The following is an 11137-nucleotide window of genomic DNA, read 5'->3' as shown; positions in this document are numbered from 1 at the left end:
GAAGGAAAAAACAAGGCAGCAGATATGCATAAAGAAAATGAGGTCAAGTTACTAAAAGATTTAATAAGAGGTTTAGGAGCAAACAAAACTGAAAACTCCATTGTTGCTATATCTAAAGCAGCTCCTGTCATACAAAAAATTGTACAAAATTATGACAATATGACACTGATTAAGAAAATTAACACAAGTCACAAGAAAAGGTCGTCAGAGGAGGACATTGGGGCCATGATTAAAGTTTTGAAGAAAAACTCTCCCTGGATTTACAATAAGGAACGCCGATTAAATTCCTTCAAAGGTTTCGAGAAATCACCTTTTTCATTTGATCAAGCACTGTTTAAAGTGACCGTAAAAAATACCATTAAGAGGCTGCTGAGGGATATTCCAATTCCACCGGAAGATGATGAGGATGAAGAACAAGAAAGCGGTGAAGAGTCTGACACATTTTCTGCGGAGGAGGAAGACTGAAATTTTGTGTATATCGGGTATGTGCGTGTACATTTCAGATCTGTATTAAGGAGCTTCAATCATTTACAATCACAATGAAATTAAATTATTTTTATAAATTACCTTATAAATTCACATCAAACTTTTGCTCCTGCAATTGCTGCAGCAATCTTTTGGTGGTCCGCAGAATAATGAATGGTTAAATCCAAAGTACTTTAATATAAAAAGTCTGAGGCAAGTTTCAGAATTTTTACAATACTGTATGACTTCTTCACTTAGTCCCTTTCTATTTTTGGCAATGTCATTATTATTGAAATAAAGTACTGCTGTGCACTGGGCTCCACTTCTACCAGCCCTTCCAATTTCTTGAAGATATTTTTCAAGTGTTGTAGGGGGTCTGCAATGGATGATCCTGGTAATGCACCTGGCATCCAAACCCATACCGAGTGCAACTGTTGCAAATACTAAACGTAGTATAGGGTTTTCCTTTTTTAACTCAGTTATCACATGGCTTTTCATGGCCTCTGTATAATCTTTATGGAATTGTGCAAAGATACGGTTTTCTGGATTTGGTTCACCTACATACTGATGCTCCCTTAATTCTGAATTCACATACTGATAAAAGTAACCCAATGATTCTAAATTCTCTACGTAAACTATAGTCACAGGGAAATGTTCCCTCTTCTCTTTGAGCTCTTCACACAGAGGTTCAATAATTGTGTCCAACTTTTTAACTTTGTTAATATTAGGAGGTCGCACAATCTTTTCCAAGAAAATATTTGGCCTGTCGGGATTGGCTTTGATAATGACTGGATTTATATACTGTAGCACTTTTCCAAGACTTTCTATTGAGGTTTCAGTCGCTGTTGCTGTCAGTGATAAATGTGCTGCAGATGGAAACAAACAGGTTAGGTCTCCAAGTTTCTTAAACTTTGGTCTGAATTCTTCTCCCCTGTATTTAAAAGATATTTTACTCAGTATTCAAGGAAAAACTCATGCCAACCTTTGGAAGATTAACTGTGCTTTATTTCATGTATTTGGTCACCTAAATGAGGATGACCCATGAGTGCACAGGCACTTGTTTCGTATATGGGGCACTCCTACTTATTTTTACTTCTGGTAAAAATAAGTAGGGGTGCTCGATATAAGGAACAAGTGCCTGTGGATGAGTAGCTAGGATTCAAGATACTGTAATTCATATCATTGTAATGAAGGACTGTCCTTGAGTTATGCGAGATGTTTTGCCTTTTAATTATTTTACCTTAGTCATTTATCATGTGAGGGACTGATATAGGCCTATACATTTTAATGGAATATTTCTGTATTTCCTTACCATTCCTCTATCATGTGAACCTCATCAATAGTCACACAACAGACACCCTCCTGAAAAACTTTTGAGCGCAGAATTCTACCAAACTTTTTAGAGAAAATTGCTTCTGGATGACTGTAAAGGATCTCGACATCACCATCTATGATACGCTGCATGTCTTTTGTGACCAGCTTTAAATGAAAACAACAACAAAAATTTTTTAAATACTTTTATTTATTTTTTTTCTTCATAGTGGTTGTATACTACCTGGTATAATTAGGCTAGTTGAAGCATTTCAATACACCACGACCTGAATTTAAATGCATTCTCATTAAGTATAAAAGACTGCAGATAAATGATCCTGGTGAGTTCATTAGTACAAATTTAGTAGTGTTGACTTTAATGCAAATACTTCCCCAGTATAACTGAAGTTCTTCCATTAAGACCATTTAACATGTTCAAGTGCAATGCAGCTGTAGCTTTATCATCATGATCATGTTTAGGGGTGTGTGTTATTTTCTAGTGACTGTACCGGACCATAGGGAAACTGTGTAATTGTTAAAATATATAAATAAATATAGATATATCCTATAATACAAACTTAATAACGAGAGCACCCTATGTATCGGGCCTATGAAATATGATCGATTTGTATGTACATTTAAGTTACATGTACCTTCGAGACAGTTTCTTCTTCATCATCCGCGGAACGACACCCATTCCTTCAAAATTCATGCATAATGCCTTTACCCCCTTAGAGGAAAGGAAAGAAACTTGATCTACAATAATCGAGGTTAAGGGGGCAATGACAATGACGATCCCAGCTCTTTCTCTTTCGCCTTGTAAAAACCACGGGAGTAATTGGTATAGGACACTTTTACCATATCCAGTTGGTAACACACTTATTACATCCCGTCGCTCCCATAAATTTCTTAGAGTTTCCAACTGCTTTTCCTTTAGCGAAAAATTAATTCCCAACTTATTCCGAGCAAATTCGAGACTTTCTTCCATGTTGGGGAACTATGTGCGGTATCACTTCCGGCGAATAATTTAAGAAGGTTTTCTCCTCTCTGCTTACGAGGTTATTTATCGTTCACGGAAATGGCCGAGTAGTTACGATTGGTGAATAAGAAGTATTCGATAAATCTTCTAACTAGGTCAGCGCGTGTGTAAAGATCACGCGTGGATCCAAGAATTCACAGAAAAACAATATCAAATTTAAAACATTCATACATGTAGTAGTAATCACATTAACTGATATGGATTGATGTTGATAACAAATTATTTGGTTCATTTGTATATTTTTTATACATGATACAAGTGTGATTAAGCGATTGAATGTATTTTAAAAGAGTAAAGAAACGTCAGAAATTAAAAGCACATCTTATTAGCGGATACTAGTACATTAATGTCCATAAGAAAATGCAGACATTGGAAAATTAAATTTATTATAAGATCACAAAGAATTTTCATGAGTATTTTCTTCCATGTCTATTCAGTTCTTTTTAATAAGTTTTCATGTTTATAATTAAAGAACTTGCAAACATTTTCTTTCGGCAGTTTGAATTGCATTAATTGCAAAAAAGACATACTATAATGCAATGGAATTTACTTCCCCAGTCTGCTGTCCAAGCCACTAACGTTGACATTTTTAGAGAACAGCTAACCCCAGCTGTTCTCAACACTATCATGTATAAAGTAAAACAGTTAAATTTTTCTTTTTATCACTAATGTAAATAAAAGCACATTTCTTTTTCCTTTAAATTGTTTCTATTTATATAAGTTATGTCACGCATACGCACCAACAAGTAATCTTCAGCACTCTGAAGTTTTGTTGGAAAACTGAAGAAGAAGAAATCAATTCTCCTATATTATTGAAATATGGTGCCAAAATTATAATTATACAAAATTGTTTAAGTTTAGTATGCAGAAAAAGTTTAACAAAGCACAAATATATATATAATTGACGTCTATACGCACTGTACTTGAATTTGGAGGATCACTAATGCAAAAACTGTATATTCCAAAAACAGTGGAATTAAATTCAGTGGGACACCGCTTCGATTTGAAGCGACCGAAATCCCTAGGCATGCGCAGAAGCCAGTGCTCAGTGTCGCGCTTTTCCCTATATATTCTATTAAGAGCGACACTGAGCACTAGCGACAGTTTTCACGGTTACAGCGGGAAGAGACAAATGGAACTCAAACATGGTCACTGATACATGATAAAGAGACTATATAAAGCATCCAGAGCATTTACATTATGCTGCACATCCAACAACAGCATGGACAAGATGGTTCTTATGTACTAAATAAAAAAAAAAATCTCCCTGTTCTCATTCTCTGGAGCAGAAAAATAAGCACAGAATATCAATGCTTCTATCAGCATAAATGTATAAATTAAAACATCTCAATGCTTCTATCAACAAAAATGTATAAAGTACAGCATCTCAATGCTTCCATCAACATCAACGTAACAATTATAATAATTCATCACCATTGCATACAGTTTAATTTGGTTTAGATACAAGGAACAATAAGTTTGAATAACTTAACCGAGTTCAGAAACTACCCTGCCAAAATGTGAATTTTTAATTGTTGTTAATTATGCTAATTATAAGCCAAATCATCATGCAAGGGGATCATTTTAATGATACAGAAGCAAAAAAAAATTATGAAAACAAGAGGCCCATGGGCCTTATAGGTCACCTGAGCATTATGCAACAACTTTCCAGTGATTGAATTTGATTCATGTTTTAAGCCAGATGCTATGGCATTCACAATTCTGAAAAAGGCACCATTGATCATCATAACAATACACTTAGCAGTTGCTTAGTTTGTTTACTTAATACCCATACGCAGGGTAATTAAAGGAACACAAAATGCATTTCAACTAATAAGTAATATTCAGCAATAATCAGTGGTGCCCCTACCATACATGAACCCCTGACCTTGATATTTGATTAATACCAAGGAGCAGATTTCAAACCATTCATTTTTAGTATACAAGTACAACCCCCCCCCCATCTATGGTACCCCGGACCCTGGGGCCTTTAAATTCACAATTGTGGAAGATATTGGCCCTTGTCCATCATAACTATATTGGTAGTTCATCTGCTTAATACCCTGGAGCAGAGAAGAAAATTTTCAAAGATTTGTATTTTCACTATATAATCATGATAATCAAGAGAGCCCCGCCCTAACACCAGAACCACTGACCCTGGGGCTATAAAATTCACAATTAAGGAAGAGGCATTCTTGCTCATCATAACTACATACTTAGTTAGTTTATTTATTTCCTAGGAGCAGAGGAGAAGATTTCCAAAGAATTTGTGTATTTTTACTATATAATCGATACAGTCCCACCCTAACACCAGAATTTTTGTTCCCCTTCACGCATAGATGCTTTATGCCAAATTTGGTTGAAATTGGTTCAGTGGTTGAAGAGAAGAAGCTGAAAATGTTCAAATGTTAACGCACAATGCACGACGACTTAAGAAAATAGATAGCAATAGTTTACTCAGGTGACCTAATAAAATGCCTGAGGCATTGGATGCTGGGGGTTATATCAAAATTTCTAATACTAACAAGAACTGTTTAATAAATGTTGATAATCAAAGCTTTTGAAATTTTCTTATGACAAACACATTAAAGTAGCTGATAGAATTTGAAGAACAACAAAAATTTATTGTATTGGCGGAACTGTCATGGCTTTTATTACAAAATACATTCACAGATAACATGCAATTCGCATTTTCATTCAAGCATCAGCAACATGCATCTCGCATGTTCATAACCTATGTGCCGATTGTACAACTCGTAAGCTTTTGGCAGCATAGCATTCACAAATATCACACAAAGCATATAATAGCTGGGGGACCTGGAGATAACAGTATCACCTCGGCAAATGGTTACTCGTCAAAATTGCGCTAACACAAAAAAGTCAGGATTATCACATTCAAAAAGCATAGTCCATTATACAGCTTTCTTCATCAGCGTAAAAGCCACGACGATTACTTGAATGTCACTTAACAGTCAGGATTATCACATTCACACAGTAAAGTCCATGATGGCCTTCTTCATAGGCGTACAAGTCATGACGATTTCTGAAATTGAAAGAAAACACACAGCAGAAAAAGGAGCAAAAAAAAATTGTCTGCACTGAACAAAATGGGAAATTGAAAAGCGCATGTGCATCAAAGCTCAAGTATGACTGACCCTAGAACCGTAATGATGGAACATCATAATTCCGGAAAACGGTTTGCATTTCTTGTATTTTTCATATTTTTAATCATGCAAAACTATATATACATCTGCACACACAGACAGATAAGGTAAGTCACTAATAGGGTGTCCACAGGGGGAGGGGGATGTATTCTAATCCACACATCAGAAAAAACACTTTTACACAGAATACTAAACCTACGACATCAGTCCTCGTAAAACTACAGGATACACTCAAAACACGATACTGATATTTCATTGTTTGAAGTTTTATAATTATTTAAGACAAACCTCTATAACCATCATAACCAAACAAATGAAATGGAAATTTAATCTGATAATAACTTAACTCCTACCTTCTTAAGAAATCTTAAGATAATTGAACTTAAACCTATTTAATCTCTTATCTTTAATTTTTATTCAATGGGTTTTTATAAGGATAAGAAACTATATTCTCATGGATGCTATGCCAATACGGCGGTGTGTGCAGGAGTTGTATAAGACATAGCATAGATAAGAATAAAACTAACAGACCTTCTTTAATTTAGTTTTAAATTTTTTTTTAATAATACAACTATTTAATGGGAAATTCTGTCGCCTCTTACGACAAGCCTCTAATAGGCCAGGAACCTATTCTCTAAGCCCCCGATCCACCAGGGGGATTAACCAATCAAAAAGGACCAAGGGAACTAAACAAACCTAACTCTACCCCAAATGCTCCCTCAACCTAACTCTACCCCCCCCCCCCTTCAATGGATTGTTATACATTTTTAAACAAAATCAGAAATCTTTGGACTTTTATAATTATTTAAGACAAACCTCTATAACCATCATAACCAAATAAATGAAATTGAAATTTAATCTTATAATAACTTAACTCCTACCTTCTTAAGGAATCTTAAGATAATTGAACTCAAACCTATTTCATCTCTTATCTTTAATTTTTATTCAATGGGTTTTTATAGGATAAGAAACTATATTCTCATGAATGCTATGCCAATACGGCGGTGTGTGCAGGAGTTGTATAAGACATAGCATAGATAAGAATAAAACTAACTGAACTTCTTTAATTTAGTATTTTAAAATTTTTTTAATAATACAACTATTTAATGGGAAATTCTGTCGCCTCTTACGACAAGCCTCTAATAGGCCAGGAACCTATTCTCTAAGCCCCCGATCCACCAGGGGGTTTAACCAATCAAAAAGGACCAAGGGAACTAAACAAACCTAACTCTACCCCAAATGCTCCCTCAACCTAACTCTCCCCCCCCCTTTCAATGGAATGTTATACATTTTTTTTTTTAAATCAGAAATTCTTTGAAGATTTATAATTATTTAAGACAAACCTCTATAACCATCATAACCAAATAAATGAAATTGAAATTTAATCTTATAATAACTTAACTCCTACCTTCTTAAGGAATCTTAAGATAATTGAACTCAAACCTATTTCATCTCTTATCTTTAATTTTTATTCAATGGGTTTTTATAGGATAAGAAACTATATTCTCATGAATGCTATGCCAATACGGCGGTGTGTGCAGGAGTTGTATAAGACATAGCATAGATAAGAATAAAACTAACTGAACTTCTTTAATTTAGTATTCAAATTTTATTTTAATAATACAACTATTTAATGGGAAATTCTGTCGCCTCTTACGACAAGCCTCTAATAGGCCAGGAACCTATTCTCTAAGCCCCCGATCCACCAGGGGGTTTAACCAATCAAAAAGGACCAAGGGAACTAAACAAACCTAACTCTACCCCAAATGCTCCCTCAACCTAACTCTACCCCCCCCCCCCCCTTCAATGGAATGTTATACATTTTTTTAAAAAAAATCAGAAATCGTTTGAAGTTTTATAATTATTTAAGACAAACCTCTATAACCATCATAACCAAACAAATGAAATGGAAATTTAATCTTATAATAACTTAACTCCTACCTTCTTAAGTAATCTTAAGATAATTGAACTCAAACCTATTTCATCTCTTATCTTTAATTTTTATTCAATGGGTTTTTATAGGATAAGAAACTATATTCTCATGAATGCTATGCCAATACGGCGGTGTGTGCAGGAGTTGTATAAGACATAGCATAGATAAGAATAAAACTAACTGAACTTCTTTAATTTAGTATTTAAAATTTTTTTAATAATACAACTATTTAATGGGAAATTCTGTCGCCTCTTACGACAAGCCTCTAATAGGCCAGGAACCTATTCTCTAAGCCCCCGATCCACCAGGGGGTTTAACCAATCAAAAAGGACCAAGGGAACTAAACAAACCTAACTCTACCCCAAACGCTCCCTCAACCTAACTCTACCCCCCCTCCCCTTTCAATGGAATGTTATACATTTTTTTAAAAAAATCAGAAATCGTTTGAAGTTTTATAATTATTTAAGACAAACCTCTATAACCATCATAACCAAACAAATGAAATTGAAATTTAATCTTATAATAACTTAACTCCTACCTTCTTAAGTAATCTTAAGATAATTGAACTCAAACCTATTTCATCTCTTATCTTTAATTTTTATTCAATGGGTTTTTATAGGGATAAGAAACTATATTCTCATGAATGCTATGCCAATACGGCGGTGTGTGCAGGAGTTGTATAAGACATAGCATAGATAAGAATAAAACTAACTGAACTTCTTTAATTTAGTATTTAAAAAAATTTTTAATAATACAACTATTTAATGGGAAATTCTGTCGCCTCTTACGACAAGCCTCTAATAGGCCAGGAACCTATTCTCTAAGCCCCCGATCCACCAGGGGGTTTAACCAATCAAAAAGGACCAAGGGAACTAAACAAACCTAACTCTACCCCAAACGCTCCCTCAACCTAACTCTACCCCCCCCCCCCTTCAATGGAATGTTATACATTTTTAAACAAAATCAGAAATCTTTGGACTTTTATAATTATTTAAGACAAACCTCTATAACCATCATAACCAAATAAATGAAATTGAAATTTAATCTTATAATAACTTAACTCCTACCTTCTTAAGGAATCTTAAGATAATTGAACTCAAACCTATTTCATCTCTTATCTTTAATTTTTATTCAATGGGTTTTTATAGGATAAGAAACTATATTCTCATGAATGCTATGCCAATACGGCGGTGTGTGCAGGAGTTGTATAAGACATAGCATAGATAAGAATAAAACTAACTGAACTTCTTTAATTTAGTATTTAAAAAAAAATTTAATAATACAACTATTTAATGGGAAATTCTGTCGCCTCTTACGACAAGCCTCTAATAGGCCAGGAACCTATTCTCTAAGCCCCCGATCCACCAGGGGGTTTAACCAATCAAAAAGGACAAGGGGAACTAAACAAACCTAACTCTACCCCAAACGCTCCCTCAACCTAACTCTAACCCCCCACCCTTCAATGGAATGTTATACATTTTTTTTAAAAAATCAGAAATCGTTTGAAGTTTTATAATTATTTAAGACAAACCTCTATAACTATCATAACCAAACAAATGAAATGGAAATCACTGGGCCGGTAAAGCTGAACTTTATATGGAAGCATCCTGATATAGTGTAGATTCTAAATTGTTCAAATCATGCCCCCCGGGGGAAGGGCGGGGCCACAATGGGGAATCAAAGTTTTATATAGAAATATATAGGAAAAATCTTTGAAAATCTTCTTCTCAAGAACCACTGTGCCAGAAAAGCTGAAACTTATATGGAAGCATCCTGATATAGTGTAGATTCTGAATTGTTCAAATCATGACCCCCGGGGGAAGGGCGGGGCCACAATGGGGAATCAAAGTTTTATATAGAAATATATAGGAAAAATCTTTGAAAATCTTCTTCTCAAGAACCACTGTGCCAGTAAAGCTGAAACTTATATGGAAGCATCCTGGTATAGTGTAGATTCTAAATTGTTCAAATCATGACCCCCGGGGGAAGGGCGGGGCAACAATGGGAAATCAAAGTTTTATATAGAAATGTATAGGAAAAATCTTTGAAAATCTTCTTCTCAAGAACCACTGGGCCAGAAAAGCTGAAACTTATATGGAAGCATCCTGGTATAGTGTAGATTCTAAATTGTTCAAATCATGCCCCCCGGGGGAAGGGCGGGGCCACAATGGGGAATCAAAGTTTTATATAGAAATATATAGGAAAAATCTTTGAAAATCTTCTTCTCAAGAACCACTGGGCCAGAAAAGCTGAAACTTTTGTGGAAGCAATCTGGGGTAGTGTAAATTCTAAATTGTAGGAATCATGACCCCCGGGGGAAGGGCGGGGCCATTATAGGGAATAAAAGTTTTACATAGAAATATATAGGAAAAATCTTTGAAAATCTTCTTCTCAGGAACCACTGGGCCAAAAAAGCTGAAACATATGTGCCAATGGAAGGATCATGGGGTAGTGTAGATTTCAAAATGTCTAAGTTATGATCAGTGGGGTAATGTGGGGATGCATTATGTATAACAAAGGTGAAATCTGGTAAAGAACAGAATGGTCAAAACTTCTCAGGTGAGCGATGTGGCCCATGGGCCTCTTGTTTTAATGTTGAAATATAACATAACTTCAATATTTTACTTTTTAAAAAAAGTAACTGAATTATGATGAATAATATGCACATTAAATTCAATTTAACTTAGAAATTGTAGTAAAAATGCATTCAACCGGAAACAATCCAATCTATGGCATGCGCACGACAAGCCATGATATCCATATGCAGGTGTTACATCATTGAGCTTCTTTTAATACGCAAATCCTTTTATTAAAATTTTGATTTGGAAACAAAATGAAAAATAATGATGAATGATGATGAAATAAAAATGAAGTAAAGTAAAATAACTTGAGAATACGCATTGATTTTTTTTCCCCGTATCACGGAAGTCAACTTTATACCATTTTGTATCTGAGTTTATATAAAGCGCATTACGTATCCTGCTCTGACAAAGCAAGTTGCACGCGGAATGCTGGATGGAAAACTTTTATTTAGTAAAATTAGATTTCCATAAAAAAGCGAAGCATTTTATTGAATTACATTTGTGAATAATTCCACAGATTTTTTAATAAATATGGAGGGATAGCTGAAACAAGCAAGCTAAAGTCTTTTGAAGACATGTACGTATTTACATGTACATGTTTTACTATGCAGTACTTAAATTAAGGACGTTGAGTCTCAACTCT

General features: G+C 34.7%; 1 protein-coding gene across 1 annotated transcript; it reads right to left on the bottom strand.

The window, feature by feature from the left end:
• Positions 1-366: 366 nt before the first annotated feature.
• LOC134233074 (ATP-dependent DNA helicase RecQ-like) lies at positions 367-2852 on the bottom strand. Its single transcript, XM_062715071.1, has 3 exons — positions 2430-2852; positions 1778-1944; positions 367-1396 (listed from the first exon to the last, which is right to left on the bottom strand). Exons 2-3 carry the CDS (start codon positions 1927-1929, stop codon positions 577-579), a joined length of 972 nt encoding a protein of 323 aa, XP_062571055.1. The 5' UTR covers positions 1930-1944; positions 2430-2852; the 3' UTR covers positions 367-576.
• Positions 2853-11137: the final 8285 nt, after the last annotated feature.

The sequence above is a fragment of the Saccostrea cucullata genome, unplaced genomic scaffold (assembly GCF_032062105.1).
Source record: "Saccostrea cucullata isolate Sc308-1 unplaced genomic scaffold, CSIRO_AGI_Scuc_v1 ctg509, whole genome shotgun sequence".
Lineage (NCBI taxonomy): Eukaryota > Metazoa > Mollusca > Bivalvia > Ostreida > Ostreidae > Saccostrea > Saccostrea cuccullata.
Note: the sequence above shows the minus strand (reverse complement) of the source record. Positions and strands in the feature narration are given on the sequence as shown.